Source organism: Lacerta agilis, chromosome 15 (assembly GCF_009819535.1).
Source record: "Lacerta agilis isolate rLacAgi1 chromosome 15, rLacAgi1.pri, whole genome shotgun sequence".
In the NCBI taxonomy this organism is placed as follows: domain Eukaryota; kingdom Metazoa; phylum Chordata; class Lepidosauria; order Squamata; family Lacertidae; genus Lacerta; species Lacerta agilis.
In genome coordinates this window covers 35,200,846-35,225,566 of record NC_046326.1, presented here as the reverse complement: position 1 = coordinate 35,225,566, position 24,721 = coordinate 35,200,846, and the positions used below count along the sequence as shown (strand labels likewise).

Here is a 24,721-nt window from a genome sequence, read left to right as displayed (position 1 = left end):
ATAGAATAGTCCAGTATTTTAAGGAATACTTGAAAATGTCTGCAAAGTAGTTCCAACATTTGATTTTGACCCTGTAAATCAGTGATTGCCAAATTTGGCCCTCCAGCTGTTTTGGGACCAGAATTCCCATCATCCCTGATCACTGGTCCTGTTTGGCCACTGCTGTAAATGAATATTATTATTCTAGCCCATGTCTGTCAACACTTGCAATGAAAATGCCCCTGTAGACCAGCAACACCTGTGTGCAGCTTGGTGATATAGCCAAAACAAGGACAACGAAGCCCCCAACGTGACCGTCAACGCTCTCTCATTTTAAAATTTTATTTTATTGAATGTATATCCCACCTTTTCTCCAAGGAGCTCAAGGTGGTGTACATGGTTCTGGCACCCATTTAATCATCAAAACCAACCTTGTGAGGTGAGGTAGGCTAAGACGCAGTGACTAGTCCCCAAGGTCGCCCAGTGAACTTTGTGGCCAAGTGGGTATTTGAACCCTGATCTCCCATATCCTAATTTGATCCTCTAACCCACTACACCACACTGGCTCTCAGAGTTAACATGTTGGCTTGTTAGCGATTTATATGTTTGAGAGATTCATTTTGTTTTTGTTCCATCTGGTATGGGTGGGGCTGCCTCAAATTAGCAGGTGTGACGTTGCAGAGGAACAACGAACACAAGGAACTTGTGCTTCCTGTTACTGCGCAGGCCAGTGCAGTGCAGGTTTTGCTGACATCTTCATGTGCATGTTACTTGCATGACAGGAGGACAGAGTTGTGAAGAAGGCATTAGATTAATGTTCACCTAACTTGTATTTGATAAGTGAGTTGGTGGGGTTTTTTTTGCAAGTCTGTTGGCACCCTGCTATGAACCTAGTCCAGGGGTCAGCAGACTTTTCCAGCAAGGGGCCGGTCCACTGTCCCTCAGACATTGTGGGGGGCCAGATTATATTTTTTTTTTGGGGGGGGAGAACAAATTCTTACGCCCCACAAATAACCCAGAGATGCATTTTAAATAAAAGCACACACACACACTACTCATGTAAAACACCAAGCAGGCCCCACAAATAACCCAGAGATGCATTTTAAATAAAAGGGCATATTCTACTCATGTAAAAACACGCTGATTCCCGGACTGTCCATGGGCTGGATTTAGAAGGCGATTGGGCTGGATCTGGCCCCTGGGCCTTAGTTTGCCTACCCATGACCTAGTCATTATAAAAAGCAATAGTAAATGAGCAGTAGAAAGGCCAGTATTCAAGTTGTTTTAAACTAGAGGTTGCTAACTTGTGGGCTTCTGGATGTTGTTGGACTCCCAACCTCCAGCAAGATGTTGGGGGTTGGAGTCCAGCAACATATGAAGGGCCACAGTTTCCTTTCATCTAAACCACAGCTTAGATTAGACTTATGCATCCTGTTAGTGCAGATCTGAACCTGCCAAGCCAATGCAATGTAGTTCTTAAACTGTGAGTTAAAGTGAACGAGTAATGTGCTGGTGGTGCATGCTGCTCAATAGTCCCTGTGTTGCTGCTTCCCTGTTCTTTTCTTCAGTGTACCAGGGAGCAAACAAACCAGAAGCTGGCTTGATGTTAAAGTGTGAGTCAGCACTCAGGGATTTTTCCTCTCCTAACCATGATGTTAAAGCAAGGTTTGTTCTTGGCTTGCTGTCATGGCTTGTTAGTAGTGCTGGTTCATGTCGAATGGCAAATCTGTCTGTTTTATTTCCTCCCTAAAAAACTGAAGAAAGGAGTAAAGCATGTTTTGCTTGTTCATCTTAAAGCATAGTTTAAAATAAACTGAGGTTTAATGTGATTGTTAATTGGGACACACACGCACACCCCATCGCAGGGAAAGCCCAAAAATTTCAGCCCCTGCAAATTAGTTATATTTATTCCACTGAATAATTAAACTGTGCCTTCATATATGGAGAGAGCGAGAGAGCGCGCATGAGCAATTTTTTAAAAAGCAAATAAAAGGGAAAAATCCATTGTAGCACAAATTGACATTAAGAATGGGAATATTCTCATTCTCCCGTTGACATTTAGAGGTCATGATCATGACATTTAGCTTCATGATCTCTGCTCCATCCAGCAAGGAGCAGATTCTGGGCCAGGAGGCACTTCCTTCCAACAGTTATTTACTGGGACCTGTGTAGTAAATAGTCTTAGGTACCAGGTTGCCTTATCTCTGGTGATGCATGTTAGCTTTGTTTAATTTCTTGCAGGCCAATTTGAAGAGAGGTTCAATTGAACCATTCTCATCTTCGCTCCCTGTTTGTCCATTGTTCTTAAAACACCAGAGAGGAGAGTTTAAGCCAGCTTTGCAACTCTGCTAAAAGCTCTCTGAAGTGGAAAGGTTTTCAATCTGCCTTCAAAAGGCTGAAAGAAGTTGCCAAGGGAAATTTTCGGGGTAGGAAGTTCATAACTGCCATATCACTGCCAAGAAGAGAATAGATCAGCTTTCACCATCTTGGTGCCATTTGGGTGTTTCAGACTCCCAACAATCATTAGCGCCTGGCTGGAATGGCCAGTGGTCACAGGTGATGAGAGTTGTAGTCAACAAAACATTTGGAGGGCACCAAGTGGGTGAATGCTGGTCTAGATCATATGACCACACACAGTACCTCAGTTAGCAGGAACATTTGCAAAGGAGACTCTGGATGGTCCTAATGTATAGAGGAGTGTCTTGTAACCAGTTTTTTATTATTTATATGAAGTTGCTGGAAGCAGTCATTGAAGGATTTGGTGTGAGGTGTTAGTAAATATGCTGATGACACCCAAGGTGTCATCCAAGGTGGTTACATTGAGTTAAGACCTAAATTACCTGGGACCCCCAAGGATTTGAAAGAGCTCATTCTCCCATACTGATCTGTTCGTCTCTTTAGATTGGCAAATGAGGCCTTCCCGTTGGTTCCTTTGTTGGATGAGATAGGAGGTCTGGTATCTGGGGCAGTGGTGCTCTGAGTATATGCAACTCTCCACTGAGATGCATGTTTCCATTTCGTATTTTAAACAAGAAGTAAGGACCCGACTCATACCAAGATTTTGGAGGGGAGTAGTAGGGTTTTGACGATATTTTTTTTTGTACTGTTTGTTTTTATGATGTTGCTTTCTATGTTGTAATTTTGATTCAGTGAATTTTTTAATTAAATTCCTACTTGTTTTATTTTTGTGCGCCGTTCTGTGAATATAGGAGTGTGTGACACACAAAAAATATGAAATAAAAGATATGGGAGGGAATGTTGCTTCAGATACTCATGCTAAATAAGACTTTTAGGGTCAAAACCAGGTAACCAATACAGATCTCTTAGGGTGTTGTGTGGTCCTTGCAGCGTGTACCAGTTACAAATACAGATGCTGGCATTTTTGACCTGTTGAAGCTTTTGAATTCTCTTCAAATGCAGATTTGCACAGAGTGCATTAGAGTGATAGGGCGCACTATGTGAAGAAAAAGGCACTCTGGACCACAGCCACCTCTTAGGAATCCTAGAGAAGCCCCATTCTGTGGATCAGCAGTTCAAGGATGGATGAGACACTGTCCAGGTCCTGTTCACTAATTACTTGATCAAAAAATCCTACACCTCCCACCACTTCTGTCACACCTGGGTTGAGTTTCAGTTTATTGTTTCTCAGCCATCTCATTACTGGTTCCAAGCAATGATTCAGGGTTTCCACTGCCGCAGTGGGATTTAAGAAAAAGGAGAAGCATAATTGAATTTCATCAGCACACTTATGATGGTAAACTCCAGATCCTTGGACAACCACCTCCAGTTAGCAACGTCTAGATATTTGAATAATAGGAAAAAGCCCCTGGGATTATTTTGCATTGGTCAGAAGAGGATGTTCTATCTCCCCTGCCCTCTGGCACAACAGTAGAAAGCTCACCTAACCACAAGGGAACCACAGCAAAATTCCCCATTCCTATTAAGTGGTCCAGGTCTCTAAAGCATCTGAGAAGTTAAGGCAAAACAACAAGAATGCTTTTCCCAATCAGAGTTCTGGCAGTAGATAACTATTACCCTACAGCACATGAAGAACGTTTTTAATACTACAATGAGTATGGAGGAAAGTTATAAGGACCACCAGAAAGTTCAATAAACCATTGTGCACAAAATCCAAGTCAGAATTAGCCATTAGTCATAATTTCCCTTTCAAAGAAAAAGGGAAGGAGGTATTCTTTTACTTGTTCCAGTCAAGCATGTTTGGGTACATAGCTTTGTGAATGGAAGGGGAAGAGAAATTTATACAGAATTAATTATAAAAAGAAAATTAATTAAAGACCTAAATCTCACTTTGTTTAGAAATCGAGCGATAGCAGATTACCTTCGTTCTAATGGCTATGAAGAGGCATACTCTGTTTTTAAAAAGGAAGCAGAGCTTGATGTGGTGAGTACAGACTTTGTATTCCTTGTGTGATGCTCCTGAATAACCTTTCTGTCATATATGCAGTAACTTTCCAAATAGAGGTAATGGAATGGAATGCTCACAAATGTCTGCAATTAACCTGAATGGTTATTTAAGCTTCTACTATCAGTGACTGTTAAGTTAACCCAAGTTTGTGGAATTGTTAATTTTCCACCTATCTTTACTTGAGGTCTGTACATTGAGAATGCAAGGTAAATGGACCAAGATATTCACTACTAGCCACAATGGCCATGTTCTACCTACACTGTCAGACACTGTTGCCTCTGAATGCCAGTTGCTGGGAATCACAGGTGGGCAGAGTGCTGTTGTGCTCAGGTCCTGCTTGCATGCTTTCCACAGGAATCTGGTTGGTCACTGAGAATAGGATGCTGGACTAGGTGGGACATTGCCTGAACAAACAAGCTCTTACAATGTTCACATGTCTATAAACCTTTGCACCACGTCACATTGTCCTTGAAACTAAAAAGCATGAAGGATATCTCATTTCACATTGTAGTTATTAACTTCACATGGCCTACCTCATTAAAAGAAAAACCATTCCTTAATCCATGTCTATAGCCTTTAACTGTTCTAGAAAGGACTTGGTTGATCACCTTTAATTGGGGAATTCCTTTGGAATAGTTCTAGCTATGCATAACGTATACAGCACATTTTGAAATCAACATGTTTTGCACTTGCAGCAAAAGCTAAAGGATGCAGCTATTTACTTAAAACTCAGAGAGGTTAAAATGGGTACTATAAATTTCTTCAGTGGCAACTCTAGCCATATTTCATCACATACCAGCCAAAATATCACATAGACATAGAAACCTTTCCAAAGGACTGGAAAATGCAAGAGCAGTCCCATATAGGAATGCTCTTTCTAATAGAAGTTTTTATACTGCCTGCAGTTCTTGTTTTCAGATTATTTAGGATTTCTAAACAATTCCATCTTGGTATAATATTTGGTTGCACTTTTAAGCACATTTCTTGTGAGACAATGTTGTTTAGTACAGTACTTACTTGATTCTGCTTCTTGCAAAGCCTTTGCCTGGACTGCCATGGGCTTGCTTAATAGTGTGTCATTTTCTACCAGTTTATCCTCACCTCATGTGTACTTTCCTGTCTTCCTCTTCCATGTTTTATCCTGCTGACCTTATTTGAATAATACAGGCTTTCGGTAGAAACAGTAGTGCTGCTTCTGTGTTCCATGCTCCTACAACAGCAAGCATGCAGCTTATACTACCTAAATGTTAAGTGGTGGAGTTTAGGCTTTCTTTGTAATGGAAGTGTATGTCTACCAGCCTTAAGGCATTTGACCCAACTTTTTTTTAAAAAATAATTGAAACTACTAATTCAGCTCTTACTTTGTAGGTTTTGAAGGAGGAGTAGCTATCTTGGTGTGATCTATAAATACTGTGCTATTTCTTCAGATCATATAAGCGACTCTGACTCTGAACCATTTAAATATATGCTAATCTCCTAAGTACCCTTTAGGCCTACCAATCACGCTGTAAAAGCGTAGAATTTTGTCTGCCTTAACCAAAGTACCCACTTGAGGCCCTACATTTCATTTCCCCAAATCTCATTCAAATAAAGTCCTGGTTGTAATCTCATTGTACGCGTAATTGAAAATGGGGCTTGATGAAAGGAGTGCTGGCATACCCATCAACCTCATTAAAAACTCTTTTCCCCAAAAGGTAAGTAGGAGGACCTGGATATGCTAAGCAGCCTTGTTATTCAGCAGCCATTAGGGAGACGTGTTTCACTTCCTTATGAGAGAGCTGTGTAGTGAAGCTGTGGGAGTATGAATTAGGCAGAACTCTTAATGAACTAAAAGACCCCAAAACCCAAGCACCAGTGAATTGGAATCTTATCCGTGCAACTGCTTCAGGGGCTACATTTGGCTCCAGCACAAATTAGTTCCACAAATAACCCCAAATTCCCCCAAGCACAGAGGGTGGTAATGCCTCCACTGTGGCCTCTTAACCAAGAAGATAATCCAATTACCAGTTCTGATGTTCTGCTATTCTCCTGCCTTTTACAATCCCCAGTATTGCTGGACACTCTGAGACGCCAGGACTTCAACATTGCATATAGCATCTGTTTGCACTTCTTTTGATTTTTGCCCTTAATTTATAGAGCACACAACTTGTTTAAGTAAAATAGTTTATTATTATTATTATTATTATTATTATTATTATTATTATTATTATGGTTGTGGGGGAGCTGCTGCACTTTAACCAGTGCCACTCCCTTGGACATTCATTTCTCAGCTGGGCTGTGGTTCTGGCCATGCTTTTGTTGAACACCCTGACTCCACAGATAATCAGAATGGTGGCAGACCAGAGAGGAGGGTGGTTTTTTTGGCTTTCATAAACTCTGTGAATTTCCTGTAAGCAAGAAGTTATTTCCCTGAAGAAAGGAGGGAAACTTGCTCAGGATGCTTCACCGGATAGTTCAGTGCTTGTATCTGCTTTGTGCTCTTGGTTGATGTTGGATCATGCATATCCTGAGGATTGTGCCTCTTAACACAAACCTGTTCATCAAGGTCATCCACTGATGACTACAGCAGTGACTTCCTGGCAGAGTAATTGACAGAATGTTTGTGAGCATGGCACTGGCTGCCACAAGACAGACCCAAGCTTAGGGGATCAGACAAATTCATGGAGGAAGATGAGCTTATTAGGCACAATAACAAAACAGAACCTGTATGTTTACTGGCACTGTGCCACAGAATACTGATTGCTGGGGAGCAACAAAACATGGAGGGTTATTGCTTTCATTCCTTGCTTGTTCCTTCCCAAAGACATCTGGTTGGCCACTTGTGGGACGATGAAGTTAGACGGTTCTGGAAAATGTGTATCAACCCATCATTCCCATTAAACCACCACACGTGCGAGGGTGGCAGTTAGTTGCAGCCACATTAAACAATTCACATGGTCCAAAGGGGGGGGGGAACCCCCCCAAAAGCACAGAAGCACTTGTGAAAGCAGATGGAAGGAGCTTCCCCCCCTCAAATAGCTAGTTCCTTTGGCTTTTAATCTGGATGTGTTTTATCTCTGGTTTCATACATGTTTGCTATATGCAAAGGTTTGTAGGGTTTCTTGATAAGCCCCACAACTCCATGCCTTCAATTTCTAAGACAGTAGAAAATGCTATTCTTATATATATATAAAAGCTGGTGAAGTATTGCACTGTTTGATTTTCTTAATTTCGGGAGAAAATGCTGTTAAGCAGGACTGATGCATTGCAGGGGGTTGGGCTAGATGACCATGAGGGTCCCTTTCAGCCCTACAATTTATGTGTTCACAACAATTGTCTTGATCTTCAGAATGAAGAGTTGGATAAGAAGTATGCTGGACTCTTGGAAAAGAAATGGACATCAGTTATAAGATTACAAAAGAAGGTAAGTACAAGCCTCAGTTGGTATATTGCTGGCAACACTGCTGCAGTGCTTTTAAAAGAAGTATGCAAAACAACCTATCCGGTTGGAAGTCCATACTATTATAATCAGTTTTATAATTTTTGACCTGACAGTATATTGCAAATCATGATTTATGTCTGTGTGTGCTATGCAAAAATCACAAGGTGTGAAAAACCGTGAAGCCAGACAATGCCTCTACATAGCTCCATTCTTATTTCAGACATTGTGATATATCAGTATATTATGATGTATAGCTGGTGATATACCATGAAGTTGAAAACCAGGTATCACCCTGCCCTGCTGTTCCCTTCTACATAGTTCCATCCTTATTTCAGACGTCATGATAAATCAGTATATCATGATATTTAGCTGGTGATATATCATGATGTTGAAAACCATATATCACCCAGACCTAGTCTCCTAATTCCTCTAAATGTGCTCACTGGTCTCAAGGCTATGGGGTATGTAGGAGATAGGATCCAGCTGAAGCCTTGGCAGGTTTTTGCTTTAAACAAACAGAAGCAGCATTGTTAAAGGTAATCGTAGCAAGGATATTTGATGCAAAATGCAGGAAAGAGAAAAATTCTGGCTGATAAGGAAGGAATGACAGAGCAGTAGACTTGCACTCATATCCAAGGAAAGTAAAGGTGAAAACAAACACATTTTCTCAAAGCTAAAATGAGCTAAGGAGGGTTGGATTGATTTCAAGATAACCAGGCAGATATTTTCCTGTGGCTCTCAGGTTTTGTTCGGTTCCTTTTAGCTGTTACAACTTGTACTTGGAGCTAATTTGAGAGCTGTGTGGCACAGTTCCAGGGCTACTGTAGATGTGGTGATGCCCAATGTGTGTTGGTCCTTCAGGACTTGCAAGGTAGATGTCTTACACTTTTGTTTGTTCTCTCTGCTCCTCTCTCCCTGCCCTCTCTCCAAAACCATTTAGGTTATGGAATTGGAATCCAAACTAAATGAAGCTAAGGAAGAATTTACTTCAGGCGGGCCACTTGGTCAAAAGCGAGACCCTAAAGAATGGATCCCTCGTCCTCCAGAAAAGTATGCGTTGAGTGGACACAGGAGTCCTGTCACAAGAGTAATTTTCCATCCAGTTTTCAGTGTTATGGTTTCTGCTTCAGAGGATGCCACAATAAAGGTAAGACTCTTCTATAAACCCGGTCTGTCTTGCAGCTCTCCAGAAGTGTGCACCTCAAGGGGTTGCTGCAGGCTATTGACACAGGAGGTGTGAGCTGATCAGAATTGGGATATGGCTCCCATAGTGCTTTTTGGACTGTATTGGCCCAAGTAATACTTTTTTGCAAAAATTGCATTTTGTGTTTGTGGTCACCCATAGAGATGCAGAAGCTTCAGTTAATACGCAGCCTGGTGGTTTGCCTCCTGACGCTGGCATGGGTTGATGTACCATTCTCACCCACTCTTCGAAGCCTGCATTTGTTTGCTGCAGGCACACTCCTGGGCACACTATAATGTGCAATCTCAAACAGCTTAGGATTCTTCAAGTATGCCACTTATTGTACTGTACTACTGTGGCCCTTAGTAAGAACACCAAGAACACATGATGAGTATGTTGATTGTAGTTTCCAGTCTTTGGGACTCATTCACGTGGAAGCTTGCTGGAGCCTGAATCTCGTTATAGCTTTATTCTCAGTGAGGTGGTCAACCTGTTATCTTGGCTCTGAGGCTCCACTTTGGGCCATAACTATTGCTCTTCTATACACAACACAGATTCCCTCCACAAAGGGCTAGGCTTCCCCCTGGCTTGCTAGATTTCTGTATGCAGGGATAATGGTGGTGGTTATCCCTGCATTTAGTCACTGTGAACTGGTAGAACACAGGTTGGCCACCTTGGTGAGTACTGGGCCCTTAATTTGTTGGTGGAAGAATTTTTGCTTAGAACAAGGGTCGTCATAATTTCTACCCAGGGCCCACTTGGGATGGCTAAAAAACTTGGGCCCACCAGTCAAAATTGTGGTGCCAGGGGCAGAACCATTTATAAAAGTGTGGCAGATGGAAGCAGAATTTGGCACAATCAGCTGGCAAATAGTAGCATAACTTTCTTCTGATATTAATGCATCATTGGAAGTAGCTAAATACTTTGCCACAGCATTCTCCTTGTGGCAGCTTGAGTTCTATAGCTCAACTTTCCTCAAGCTAAGTGCAGACATTTGTTTTTGGAGGCATTGTGATTCAGCCTCCCTATTTCAGGCAGTGTTTGCTGATCTATTGTCTTTAATTGGAGACAGCTTTTCTTCTATATTTTTAGTTCCCGCCCCCACATGCCTCTCATAAGTATTTTAGCCTAGCTCCTGTAATGTCTTCCCCCATTCTCCTTTTCCACTCAACTTGTACTTTATTCCTACCCACAGAACTGCTAGTTTCTTTCATCCCTGCTTCCATGTCCTTTTACATTCACCTCTGGTCCTTTACCCTCAGAGCACTCTTCCCCCATTCCTTGAACTTCTCTGTCTCTTAGCCACCTTTACTCTGCATATAATTAGTTGCTGGGGCTGGCATTGGTACAGCCAAACAGCTTTGGCACAGCTAGTGGGGAGAGACTGGCAAGCGAGGCACTGGCCAGACTGGTAGTGAGTATATTAATACTTAAGGGCTGTGTCTTATAATACAGTGGTACCTTGGGTTAAGAACTTAATTCGTTCTGGAGGTCTGTTTTTAACCTGACACTGTTCTTAACCTGAAGCACTACTTTAGCTAATGTGGCCTGCCGCTGTGCGGCCGCACGATTTCTGATCTTCTCCTGAAGCAAAGTTCTTAACCTGAGGTACTATTTCTGGGTTAGCGGAGTCTGTAACCTGAAGCGTCTGTAACTCGAGGTACCACTGTATATTGTTTTAATATATCACCTGAAGCAATTGGGTTTTTCATACATGACCCATGAAAAACAACAACAAACCCCAGCACACATTTTGTTCTGGAGTCGCAAGAGACTGAGTGAACAATGGAGGACAGGATAATCACAAGACAGATCCTTAAATGGCTTGGCCCTTTAGGCCTCAAATACTTTAAAGCAGTGGTTCCCAATTAGCTAAGTACTGCAGATCCCCTGTTTTTCAAAAGCCAAGCCCCTACTTTTGAAAACTTTTGGTATCTCTATGATAGTTTTTGTTACATGAATGTCTGCAGAACACCAATTGGGAATACTGCTTTAAAGACTGACTCGTTCCCTACAGACCCCCTTGGCTGCTAAGATTGGCAGAGGAGGCCTTCTTGGTAGTTCCACATCCCCCAGAAATTAAAGGGGGGCATGGCCCAACAGAGGGTATTTTCTTTGGTAGGCCCTAAGTTGTGGAAATCACTACCGACAAAGATGTGTCTGGCATTTTCATTATATAGTTTGTGGCAAATGCTGAAGATACACCTCTGACTTTCGACACTTGAGAATGTATATTTTTAGGACCCACTTTATTTCTGTAGTTTTAAGTTGCTTTAAACTGTTTTCAGTAACTGTTTTAATTGTTGTGACCAACACTGGGACCTTGGGGTGAAGGCAAATGGAATAATATTTTAAAAACTTGTGTCCTCCCCTGCATCCAATGACTCATTTGGGTGACTGGTTCCTCCCATTTTTTGTTCTGGCTTTATTTTAAGTTGCCAATGTGTGCAAGACAGATCTTCAAGAATTAGAAATAGAGTTTTCTACCTTGGTATGTCTGAATATTGCTTTTGTCTCATAGAAAGCAGTTTTATGTGTCTACACAAATAAAACATGTGCATCATCCCATAGAAAGGGAGTCTGTTCTTGTTTAAGGCAACAGGAAGAGCAGCAAAATGTGCTGTCTTCTGGCTTAATCTTGGAAATGGGTTGGGTGGAGAGATGCTTACTATTGTCTAATTAATTTTAAAAGTCAGTATACCCTTCAAAAATGTTATTGGTTCTTCCCTTGCTCCATCTCTTTCTTCCATTTTGAATTAATGTTGAACAGAGTGCCAGACAGCTGCTTTGAATGCAGATGAGAGCCTGGAAATATATGTATTTTGTGAGGGCAGATGTTCATCAATTTCTTTGTCTGCTTCCTAGGTATGGGATTATGAGACAGGTGATTTTGAACGAACCCTGAAGGGCCACACAGACTCAGTGCAGGATATTTCCTTCGACCACAGCGGCAAGTTATTGGCCTCCTGCTCTGCAGATATGACAATTAAGCTATGGGATTTCCAGGGCTTTGAGTGCATCAGAACCATGCATGGTAAGGAATTGAATAACCCCACACTTTGATTGTGAATTAAAACCAAACCAGTCCAGACTTGCCCCTTTCTTGAAACTGAAATTAGGAAGGGGATGCAGAACTCTTAAACCAAGGTTGGGGGACTCTGCAAGATAGCGATTTGCAAGGGGCTTCTCAGCTGATTGTTGGGTCCTGAGAAATCCCTTTCATTGTGCTTTGCAGATGCTGCTGATCAGCTGATTGATGGTGCCTGCCCCACACTTGATGGTGTGTAGGGCAGATAGGCATGGCTTTGGCTTTGCAGGTCAAATGGGGGAGGGCTGGAGGTTTCCCACACCTGCCTTACACATATGATGTGGTAAACTCACGGCTGAACTATACCACTTCAGTCAGCAGATATGTGGAGGTGAGGGCATCACATGATTGAATGCTCTCCTCTCAATAAAAATTACTGCACATGTAAAGCTAGTTGTTGGAAAGAATGATTCTAGCTTAGCTGTCTCTCTGACTCTCCAGCAGAGAATTGTTCTGTATGAAAGAAGATAATCATGGGGACTGTCACTTGCAATCTGAAATTGGTATAGTCAAAACACAGACCCACCATGATCACATTTTGAGTTATTAGACAAAAAGATGGTTGTTACCTGGCCAGTACCCTGAGTATATTTTGCAGTCTGTGCTTGAAATGTTAACAGGCTTTTGTTCCCTATTGTTAGTTTGATGAAGTGGGAGCTGTAAGGCTTTAATATGGGCCCATTTCCTTAGCTTGCTGGGAAATGAGACGAGGCAGTCTTGCTCTACTGTATAGTATGGTTAGAGTTGAAGTACCCATGGGAAGCATCACATTTTGGTTCATTCTGTTGCCAGCTATATAAGAATCTTGGATATTTCCCAAGAAGGGCATAATATTTGCTCCATCGTTGAAACCTGCCTGCCTTCTGTGTTCAGACCATAGCCTGCTTGTTTGAAGCATTGTTAACTGCTCAAAACAATGGGAAGGACTCAACATTTGAAATGGGAAAATATGGCTTGAAAGAGATTGGGTGAATTAGGCTAGGCTAGAGTTTTGCAAATGTGAATTCTGCTTCATGCGCAATCCCCCCCCCCCTTTGCTCTGTTCAGCTTTCTGGAGGCAGCTACCTGCCTGCCTTTCTTACCTGGGAAAAATAGCAGAAGCAGCGGTTCTGGCCATTTCTTGTTGCTGCCTAGGAGTGTCCTTAAAGAGCATGGATAAGCAGAATGTGCCTCTATAACTGCATTTACGGCCTGTGGAAAGGAGTATTGTGTCACTGGACCCAGCATGGGAGAAGATGGTTGCTGTTTCCCAGAGAAGCATTGGGGAGAGAGCACATCTTCACAAGCTCCCCTCCCATTCCATTTCTCTAGAATCTGAGAGAAGCTTCTTACATCACACTGAGCTTTGGAGCAATACAAATCAAGCCTCGCTGTGAAAGAAAGACTTGGGCTGCTTCTGCTTGCCCCCAAAGCCAACAGGATAACTAGATTTTCCCATGTCCCTTGCCCCATGTCTGCTTTGCATGCTTGGAAAACTTTGGGGAGGGGTTTCTTCATGCAGTGATGGAGCAAGGAAATCCTCTGCTCCTAAGACTTTTGTAGTACAAAGATGAGAGCTGTGTGATACCCTCCCCAGGACTGCAAGATTTGGGCAAGGGGCCAATGGTGTTTCCACCTTTGCACCTTTTTGCCTGTCGTTTTCAAACTTTTGATACCAGCTCAATGATATATTTTTGAGATGTGGCAACCAGAGTTTTCTCAGTATTTCAGATATGACCACCTGATGCCTGTTTGTCTGGAACACATGGTACTGCACACTCCCTCTTCATTGCTGCAGCATCCCTTTCTCTTTTGCTGGCAAAAGTGCTGAACATCTAATGCACATGCCTTGCCTGACTTTGAAACTGAGAAATGCAGCCATGATAGTTTCATGTTGCTCATTACAGCCTGCCAGTGAGTGAGTGAGTGTGTGTGTGTGTGTTGGGGGTGGGTTAAGCTCCCTGTTTTCTTGCTTCATTTAAGAAGAACTTAGATTCATGAGATTCTTTTTTGGAAACCATGCAGCGCACTTCATCTAATAGTCAGACAACCACTGTAGACATCCAGTATTTCTCTGTTGGGTCCCTGGTTTGCTTATTGAAGGTTACCATACAGGATTATTGTTGCCTGTGTGAACTGAGTACTCTTCACACACATTGTGAGCTAACACAGTCACAGCAGAAGCCTGATGTGAGCGTGTTTGTTGTGTTGTTTTCTTCTTCTAGGTCATGATCATAATGTTTCTTCAGTAGCCATCATGCCCAATGGGGACCATATAGTCTCTGCCTCGAGGGATAAAACCATCAAAATGTGGGAAGTTCAAACAGGGTAAGATCTTGCAGATGTGTTCATGTGACGGAAGAAACAGTGCCTGGTTGCTTTTTGAAGATTCTCCCTAATGCAGGGGGGTGGGGAGCCTCATGTGCTCTTGTTGTTGGACTTCAGCTCCCATCAGCCCCAGCCAGAATGGCCAGCAGTCAGGAATTATGAGAATTGTAGTCTGCAGCATCTGGAAGGCTAGTGGCTGGTGGTATATGCCATTGGTCTTCAGCAAGTGGGATAAGGCCCACAAATGGATGAACAGCCTGATGTAGGCACTGTTCAGTGCAGTTGCTCTTAAAACATGCAGAAAGGTGGAGAAGACGGCAAGCAAAGGGATTATCTTCTGTACAGACTTAACTGTTATACCTCCCTCTGATCCTGTGGCTTGGTGCTTCTTGGAATCCTGTTAGATCTCTGAGAGAAGGAATGACAAACTAGTATGTCACCAGTGTAGAAACACTAAGAAGGAGAAAGAACTGTATGAGGGAAGAAGAAAACTGGCATATTTAATGTTCATTTTTAAAAAGAGTCTCAAGATTGCCTCAATGTTGAGGATTCTCCCAGCTTCTCCTTCTGATTTATATTTTGTATTACCTTTTGGAAATGGATTCTTTAAATGATCCAAATAACCTTTGGTTTAACCTTCTGCTCAGCCCCTTGTTCTAGCTGCTGTTTTCTTCCTGTCCATTCGCCCAGACTTCCCCCAGATTTCTCAACTCAATTTAGACCTTTCATTTATCAATACGTTCTGTTTTCAACTGCTGCCAACACCAGCATTTTCCCTAAACCATCAATACTTCAATTCTTGCTTTATATAGTAGTGCTCTGTCAACAGCGATTGTCTTTTTGTTTATTTTCCTTGCAAACAGCTACTGCGTGAAGACTTTCACGGGGCATAGAGAATGGGTCCGCATGGTGCGGCCTAACCAGGATGGCACGCTGATTGCCAGTAGTTCTAATGACCAGACGGTGCGAGTCTGGGTGGTAGCAACAAAGGAGTGCAAAGCTGAGCTCAGAGAACATGAGCATGTGGTAGAGTGCATCTCTTGGGCTCCAGAGAGCTCTTATTCCACCATATCGGAAGCTACGGGATCTGAGGTAAGAAGTCTTATATTGCGTGTCTCCCCTCCCCTCCCCTCCCTGTACATTTCAACCTCTTACTCTTCATTGGGGCATGCATGGACATGTGGGATTTGCAGTGGCATCACATGCTGGTGCTGTCTCCCACAGCCATTCCACCCCTTTGATTCAGATAAACATCTGATCTAAAGCTCCAAGTCCTTTTTTTTTTTTACTCAGAAACGAAGAGGTGGTGGCTTTGAGCAAATTTGTGTGGTTACATACTGAAAATCCATTTTTTAAAGAACACCCCTCCCCCCCAATTGCACTAGACTCTTACTCCTTCTTGATCAGTGCAGTGTTTGGGAGCTCTGTTCTAGAGCGTGTCAGAATCCTGCATACTTGGCCACTTGAAATAGGCTATCTCCCTTTATGGAAGTGACTTTTCTTTTCTGAATTATTTGGGGCACCAGAGTGGACGTGTGCTATCACTCAACAGTGGCCAAGTTTGAACCTGGTCCCTTTTTTCACTTACTTAAAATAAAAGGTGTGTGTGTGATTTAAGGTCATATCTCTCAGCTGACTGCTTAGCTGCTTCACTTCCTCTCCTCTGCCCTCTACTGGCTTGTTGCAAAATGATTGCCCAAGAAAGGCATGGAAGGTGAAGGGAGATGTGAGGCCCAAGAAATCGTTTTAGCCTGAGCCTATCCTGGCTTGGATATTAATGGAGGCATGTAGAGGGAGAGACATACACTTAGGAATTCCACACGCTTAAGAGAGATTCATGCGTTTTGGCCGAATGTGAACAATAGATTATGGAGTTGTTTGTTTATCTCTTTTGTTCTAAGAGCAAAAGATCGTATGATAGATACCCCTGGTTCTCTTTTCTTTTAGACTTCCCAGTTGAATTTTGGGGGAATGTCTTAAGCAGCTCTAGTGGGTGTCTTGAGTGAAAGGAGAAAGGGGAGTCACACATATTTGAAAGAAGGAGGTGTGAGCCTCGGTGGAGAATAATGGTGAACAGAATAATTGGCAGTGGGCATGACAATCTGACATAGAAATGTGGCCTCAGTGTAAAACTTAATAGTCCAGAACAGTAGCATAATAACTTTTTTATGGTAATAGGCTATATAGTTGCACCAGATAGTGACTTTAAATTTTCGAGAACTCTTCTTCAGTCTGGATATTGAAGGGAGGGAGTAAGAGAGAGGAAAACAGCCAGTGCAGGCCAAATTCGGCAGGAGTGCCTAGTGCATGGAGGACATTTCTCTCCCCTGCCCCACATGTGACCCCAGGCAATTCGTTATTGAGTGGTAGGAAACTTTCTTTTAGTTCTAAGATTTCTTTGAGTGGCTAAACTCTATTTATAAGCTTAAAAAAATGCAGACAGCAGTATCGGTGCATTAGAAAAACAAGCTTCTCTTTAAATAGATCATTAATTGTAATTGAACATAAACAACTTTTTATGTTCATTGGCAAAGTCTAAAGAATTATGTTCTAAAAGTGTGTGAGTGTGCTGCTGTGTTCATTAACATAGAAGTGTTTAATTGACTTCTGAGTCCTGTTCACCTGGAGCACAACTTCCTTTTTGTTTGCTTTAGGTCTCAGGTACTCCAAAGGTGGGTCTGCATTTCTACCACCTGAAGTATTCCTTTTTGTAATTTCCTTCTCTTTCCTTTATAGACTAAGAAGAGTGGCAAGCCTGGGCCTTTCCTGCTTTCTGGCTCTAGAGACAAGACCATTAAGATGTGGGACATTAGTACTGGCATGTGCCTTATGACACTTGTAAGTTCCTGTGTGTCCCGCTCCTAGCGGACTGCAATCCTGTATACTGTTGCTTCATAAGGGAATAGATGAGACAATATTGCCTGGATGACCTCAAAACAGTCTCTGAGGAATCCAGCCAGACTAGTTAGTGACTAGAATCTGTACAGATTGAAGGAATAATTCATCACAGGGCCCTGTTCTCATCTGGGGAATTCAATTTCCTATAGTTACAAGGCGGTTAGTTTGGGGCAAGTAGTGGAATGATCTTGCCATTGGATTTCAAATCATGTTGCGAATGTTCAGGTGTGCATGCAAGACTCTCTCGTGACCTTGTGCCATTTTCTCTCTCTCGACAGGTGGGCCATGATAACTGGGTACGTGGCGTCCTGTTCCATTCTGGGGGGAAATTTATTTTGAGCTGTGCTGATGACAAGACCTTGCGTGTCTGGGACTACAAGAACAAAAGATGCATGAAGACTCTCAATGCGCACGAACACTTTGTTACCTCGTTGGGTATGTATGTGCACTTATTCCAGCACAGCGCAGCTGAGTACAGACCTACGTCTTCTCTGTAGGTTGGTCTTTACCTGGAGTCCGACTCGTAAATCAGTGGCACCACTCTTCAGCTAAGAAGAGATGCTCTAGACTGTGGAAGTATACCTGTGTCAGGCTAGCTTAAAAGTCCCCATGCTACGGAAAATGTTTGGCCTCCCTCTCTTCACAAAAGAAGAAAGGGGAAGGAGGCATGTTGGAAGTTACAGGGAAAGTATATGCTGGTGAAGACAGTTGGGTTTCATTTGTTTCTGTGCAGCAACCTTTTTCTCCAAGCAAAGAAAAAAGTGGAAAATTTAGTTGCTTGTGCAGGCATAATAAAAATTGAAGCTGGCTTCAACAGGAGTGAAGCTCCTCTATATCCCTTGAGGTAGAGGTTCCCTGTTCCCTGATCCTTTGTTCAGAACTGGTTGTTCCTCTGCCCCCACCTCTCCAGTTCACAGGACCCATAAAAGCCAAGCTGCTTTACATTTATTGGCAAGCCATTCCTGACTTGCTGTGCTGACTGTACTGCTAATGATGGCTGACGGATGATCTGTGACGTGGGCCTTTCAGCTAGTGGTTTGCTGACGTAACTCAAGGTGCGTTGCATCAGTGGCACCATCATTTTTCTTAAAAAAAAATGTTGAGAGGAGGAGGAGGAGGAGGGCAGAGTAAAGGTATGTCTGCCTTGCTAGTTTACACGAATAGTATGCATCTTCTGCTGGCATGGCTGTCCCTGTGAGAGGGGGAAATAATGGGGGCTGTAGTTCAGGTTGAGCTGGGTATCGCCTCCTTTCACAGATCTGTGCACAGACTGCACTTCTCAAGGTTCCTTAGGAAGAAGGAGCTAGTGTGTCTTAGGAACCCTTAATTAATACAACCCTCACCCAAGAGGACACTCAGAGGCAGTTTCTCCATTGCCTCAAAATACAGGTTTTGGATGAAAAGCTAAAGGAAAGCAATGAAAGCCGACAAGTCCTAGCAGGTTCCCTTGAGGCATAAACTCTCTACAGTGTAGGAAACAATAAAGATTTGCCATGGCCAGTCACAGTATATGTACTGAATTTTAAAATCTTCTGGCTGATCCAGCACCGTGGACATTTTTCAGCTCTAGTATTGACCTATCCTTTGTGGTGCTGTTAGTAACTTCCTGTCTTCCCCTGCCCCCCTCTTTCTTGCAGATTTCCACAAGACAGCGCCCTTTGTGGTTACCGGCAGCGTAGATCAAACAGTAAAAGTGTGGGAGTGCCGTTGATTGAATTCACACCTGGCCCACCCCCCTCTTTCCCTCCCCCTCTGGATGCACTCGGATACCATGGTTACCCATTGAGCTCTGTTTAAAATAAATATTGTCCTTTCATGTAAATTATTCTGGATGTAGATTGAGCTTATTAAATGTTACACACAAAGTATTCATGCATGGTGAATCCAAATTGTATACTGTAAATTTACATACGTTGTCTAGAAGTACCATAGGTTTAAGGACATGGGCTGGCATTGGTCACATCAGACCTGCGAAGGCAGAAGCTGGTTGGTTGAATTAAGGGCACTTAAACCAGCAGCAGCAGAAACAGCAGCAGTAAAATCCCGTTCTATGCTGGATAAACTGAACACCCATTCTCTTCTGTTGGGTGGTGCCTATAACTAGTGACTCTCATACGGATTCTTTTTTTGGGGGGTGGGGAGGGCTCTTTCAAGAAACACGTATCTCTGTAACAACATCACTTAAGTGTGCTTAAGAAATCTAAGGATACTAGATAAACAAGGCTGCAACTTAGAACCTTATGTAATTAATGGAAACTAATTAAAACTTCCAGTTTTTTCTCGTCATGATATATTTGCCAAATCAATAGGATATATTTTTATTTTGGCTTCCTATCACGTTTAAAAAGGAAAAAAAAAGGTTAGTATCCTTATACTAACAAGCTGCAATATAGGAAGAGAAACCTTGGTATGATGTGACGTGTATTTTTTTTTTTTTTAAGAAATGGTTGTTGGAGTTCTATTGCATTCTAACACTTGGCTCTTAATGCTTTCCATGCAAAATGTGTCTTAGGGAGTCTGTCGGTCTTGCTTGAACGTAGCTCTTAACTGGACGGTTGGACTTGATCTCCCAGTTGACTCCTGACAGTTCAGCTTTCTGTTGGCTTTGGTTGTGGTTTATCAGGCTTGTGCGATGTCCACAATATCTGAGGGTGTCCTCCTCTCTCCTCCCCTGCTTTCCCTGGTAGTTGGTGAGTGTGCAGCAAACAGGGTAATAGTGGTGTGATTCCCTCTCCTTTTCATTTAGCGAAAATGTCTGAAAGCAGGACAGGGAGCCCGAGGATGGTCAGATGTGATGGGACATGAGAGCAGAGTTTGCAGTGCTCCAAAAAAAGCACTGTAGAAAGAAAGAAGGAAACAGGAGGAGGAGAACCACTTATGCTAGCAGGTACTTTGCAAGCTTCTAGATAACCTCACAACCGCATGTTAAATCCGCCTGCTGACATGCAGAAGCCTGCTCTTGTTACAGAGTTTTGAAGCCAGCTTCAGTGTGGAAGCTGCCCCCTTAATTTGAAGAGCTCTAAAAGAAAGGAACCCCCCCCCCCATATTCATCTTTTTTCCAAGGAGCAAGCATCGTTCCATCAGCCTTTTATTGGTCACATTCTGTGATAGGCATTTTTAAGTCCAGCCCTTCACTAACCAGGTCTGTTCCAAAAATCCATGTATCAGTCCGGACAAACAAATTTTAACACACGTGAAGTATTTTGTTTTATTAGCTCTGTGGCTTTTAAAAGAACTGGCCCTTTAAAAAACAAAAATAAAAACCCATTTTTTGGAGGGTTAGATGCATGTCAATAGAAATAAGGCTTAATCACACATTTTGGTTCACCCGCAAGGAGGATTTTTTTGTTTGGTTTCTTTTACGGGAGCTGGGAAACTAAAGGCAGTGAATGACTTGAAAGGGTGAGGAGTAAGTTAGGGTGCAATTCCTGACTTCTGGAGAATGCAGTTTTTTAGTCAGCAAGTTTCCCACAAGCCGAATCTTACACATTTTGAAGTCTTACCCTCGTTTTAAAGCTGTTTTTGACAGGAAATTCATTGCTGTTTTTGGCTTTTTGAGAATTTCTGAATCTGTAGTGGGGCAGTCATAGCAATGCTGGTTAGCAATTGTAAAGTAATTCTTGGCTGAGGTGTAGAAATCCTGGTTCTTTTTTTTAGGGTTAAATGTAAACTCTGCATTTACAGAATCTGTGAAACTAAGGTACCTATTAACATGGGAGCTTGACCACTATTCTCTTGCACTCCTTTGAACATAATACATGGTTTTAGGATAAAAAAAGGAACCATTTTGTAGCCTCTAGTAGTCATGAAACCTCCTTGGCGTTGAGTAACTTTTAAACTTGTAAGCTACACGTCCATTTAGCCAGTTTACAATAATAGGCAAATTACCATGAGTGGTTGTAGACTGCACCAGCAGTTACACCCCTGGTTTTAAAACAAAAGAAAATGGAAAAGGGGAGGAGTTGGTGGTGTGGTGGAGTCGTCCCTAGGAGTTGGCTTTTGTGCTTCTTTCTGGCTATCTTAATCCTGTGCCTTTTCTTTTTCTCCTGTGAAGAGTCTTAAGCGCTGAGGTTTACTGGTTTGGATTGAAAGAGGATTAAAAAAAAATAAATTATCAGAAGGAGTGCATTGCTGTGTGTTCCGTCACACAAAGAGTGGCATGCTGTTTTTAAAACTGAAAGGGCAGTGGTCAAGCACCACGCTTCCAAACAGACCAGTTTCGGTGTCCAGTCTCTTGAAACAAAGCCACAAATACATACATAGACACGTATATCAACACACACACACACATTCCAGAACTGCATGGATTATTAAGATGTGCCCAGGAAAAAAATAAATAAATCCTAGATTCATTTTTCTTTTTGAAAGTGCAAAATCCACCCCCCCCTTTATGATTTGGACACAATCTGAGAGCTGATGTCTTGGAGCATCCTGCACTTTACCATTTTCATTTAAAAGCCGTCCTGCATTTGTGTGTGGTGTGACCAATGAAGTGCCCAGGGCACTTTTTTTTTTAAAAAAAAAAACCCCCTCAGAAAATACTAGTTGCTAGCAAGTTGTCAAGAAGCTGTGGAGCACTGTAGTATTTTGAAAGCTTTGGCTCTCGCCTCACCAAGCTACCCCTAACCCTCCACCCCTGGTCTAATCTGTTGACACCTGGCTGCTTCTCCCATTTACCTCTAAACTTTTTTTTTTTTAATGTGAAATGAACTGCCTGTTTAAATCATTCTTAAATAGCTTTCTCTTCTCCTCTCACCTCACTCCTCTGCCCATCCCTCAACCCATCTTTCCACCCCATGAAAGCTATTTAAAAGGATACGGTTTGGGTTGGGTTTTTTTTTCCTCCGCAGTAGCTTGATAATCCTGACATGGATTGTTTTGAGTGCAAAATTTTAACAGAATTTGAATGAAGGAAAAAAAGAAAAATCCACTTAATTATTCCATATTCTCACTCTGGCTGTGTATATTTAAAAGTAAATAAATACCCAGGGTACTAGCTACTGCAAAACCTCTCCATTAGTGGCAGAAATGATGTGTATAAAATAGGGAAACTTGTTTGGGAGGTTTTCTTTTGGGGTGGGGGGGAATGGGGCAGAGGGTGGGCAAAAGGTTGAGCCAGATTGGCAAGTCATGACTGGGTGTTAACCAGCCTTTTTTATTCTCTTTCTGCTGTGTCCCTGTAAGTAACCACTTTCTTGTCCTAAGCATATCCTTCAAGCTGTCCAAAGTTCTTTCTGAAGAGAATTAGCAAAATATTCCACGTTTTTAGAAGTTTGATCCCAACACTGACATGACGACAAGCATCTTTATTTCTCTCCCCCCCCCATAAGAACGGTGTAGAGATTGCCATTGGAGAAAGCTTCCCCCCTCACCCCCAGACTGTAGGAGTTAACTGAAGATATTGACACAATTAAAATAAAAAAAATCAGTAAAGGAATGTATATAATACTGCTCTGTGTTTTACAGTAAGATTTGTTGCTCTCAGACTGTGTAAAACAAAATTTATTCATGTTTTCTGCATATTAAAACAAAAATCTTATTGTACCAATTGGTAAACTATTAAATGCATATAAAACTAAATGCGTTTCGTTCTTTTTGTTTGTCTAGGTGCAGAAAAGATCATGTGGTTTTAGATTGTGCTTGATTAGGCAGTTAAAAGCAGATGGCAAAGAATATCATGTTGGGTTTCAAGCTGGAGGAAAGCAGTGCTTCAAGTGACAATGCAAGTTGGGTGAGTGGTGTGGTGTGGTGCAGAGCAGATGAAAGGAGGGGTGGGCTGGTACAGCTGGGCAACCGGCTTACACATCATTTGTCTCTTGTGACGCTCTAAAGGGGGCAGTTGCCCTCCATTTCCTAAGTACAGGCGTCCCCGTCCCCCCAATCTGTGTTCTACTTGCACACGTCCACATACAGGTGAAACTCGAAAAATTAGAATATCGTGGAAAAGTCCACTTATGTAAGCAATTGTTTTCATTAGCTACTGGAGTTTAATATATGAGATAGACTCATGACATGCAAAGCGAGATATGTCAAGCCTTTGTTATAATTGTGATGATTGTGGCGTACAGCTGATGAGAACCCCAAAGTTTGAAATGGTTAATTTGGGGTTCTCATCAGCTGTATGCCATAATCATCACAATTATAACAAATAAAGGCTTGACATATCTCGCTTTGCATGCATGAGTCTATCTCATATATTAGTTTCACGTTTTCAAGTTGAATTACTGAAAGAAATGAAACTTTCCACAATATTCTAATTTTTCGAGTTTCACCTGTATATGTGCAGCGCCTGGAAATAGCCTGGAAATAAATAGAACCATAGCAGAAAATGGCAGGAGAGAGTCCTTGCAGCTCACGAGGGGACCCTGCCTGGAATGGACGTCGATGAAGGCAGAGGAAGCCCCAGAGACCTGAGGCACAGGGGGGCTTTTTTAAGGCTGCTCACCCTCCCTGCCTGACAGCTGACTTGCATGGTAGACTATCAGCTGGTTTCCTGCACAGCCCCCAGCCAGCCCCAGAACTTCAGCTCTGTTTGAAGCGAGAGTTGGAGAGCAAGGAAAAATTAAGTTGGGGCGGGCAATACCTGCAGTCAAAATCTGCTTGTGGAATTCATTGTAGAATGTGGTGAAGGCCACGTGCATAGATACAGCAGAGGCTGACACCTAAGGGCAGATGGGGCACTGCCCCACCAGCCTCCTCCTACCCTCAGCCAGCCCTTTCCTGCTTACAACCAGTCCAGAAGGTGCTGATGCCTCTCAGCTTCCCCCTTAGTTGGTGTTGCCCCCTTCTAGAACGCAAGGATGGGAGCAAAGCAGGGTCTGGTGCCACCTCCTGTTGGTCTCTGTCATGTGGGTCTCAGTGGGCATCAGCCACCATGGCTTAAGAGATTCAAAAAGCAGACATACTTGAAGGTCTTCTTGATGGTGATACAGAATGGAGTATGTTGAGAGGGATGATTAAGGACAGTGGCATGTTGGCTGTGTGTTGCCTTCAGGCCCCACATTTGAGCTTCTCGCCAGCATCTAGCCAATGCCTGTTGGAAGTGGGATGTTGAGTTTCTCCTGTAATGCAGCTTGGGATCTTGGTGCGGTTAGATTGCACAATGCCCTGTACATCTTGCCACTTGGAAGTGGGCAGCCCAGATTAATGCTTGAAGCTGAAGGTCCCTACTGGACGACAGTTAGCTTGTTTGTGGGAACGACAGATTTTTGGTTTCTTAGCCTGTTTCTGCAATACTTAATTACAAAAACAAAACTCATTGGAGCCAATTTGTTTTCAAATGCTTGTGAAGAAGCTGCAGCGTCACCCAGGACTCTTCGGGCTTAATAGCACATATTTCGGGTTGACTCTCCACCCCACCCCACCCTCTCCCAATGGGTAGCAACCCAATGCAGAAAACGCCTCAAGTTACCAGGGAG

At 42.7% G+C, this 24,721-nt stretch overlaps 1 protein-coding gene across 1 annotated transcript in view; it reads left to right on the top strand.

Annotated features, from left to right (window-relative positions):
• Nucleotides 1-20,154, top strand: part of PAFAH1B1 (platelet activating factor acetylhydrolase 1b regulatory subunit 1) — a 50,118-nt gene extending 29,964 nt beyond the window's left edge. Inside the window, exons 3-11 of the mRNA XM_033171877.1 lie at nt 4,297-4,381; nt 7,734-7,808; nt 8,767-8,973; nt 11,875-12,043; nt 14,302-14,404; nt 15,268-15,496; nt 17,141-17,242; nt 17,581-17,737; nt 18,940-20,154. Coding sequence (XP_033027768.1) covers nt 4,297-4,381; nt 7,734-7,808; nt 8,767-8,973; nt 11,875-12,043; nt 14,302-14,404; nt 15,268-15,496; nt 17,141-17,242; nt 17,581-17,737; nt 18,940-19,013 — 1,201 coding nt within the window. The 3' untranslated portion in view covers nt 19,014-20,154. The remainder of the gene's footprint in view (nt 1-4,296; nt 4,382-7,733; nt 7,809-8,766; nt 8,974-11,874; nt 12,044-14,301; nt 14,405-15,267; nt 15,497-17,140; nt 17,243-17,580; nt 17,738-18,939) is intronic.
• The last annotated feature ends 4,567 nt before the right edge of the window (nt 20,155-24,721 follow it).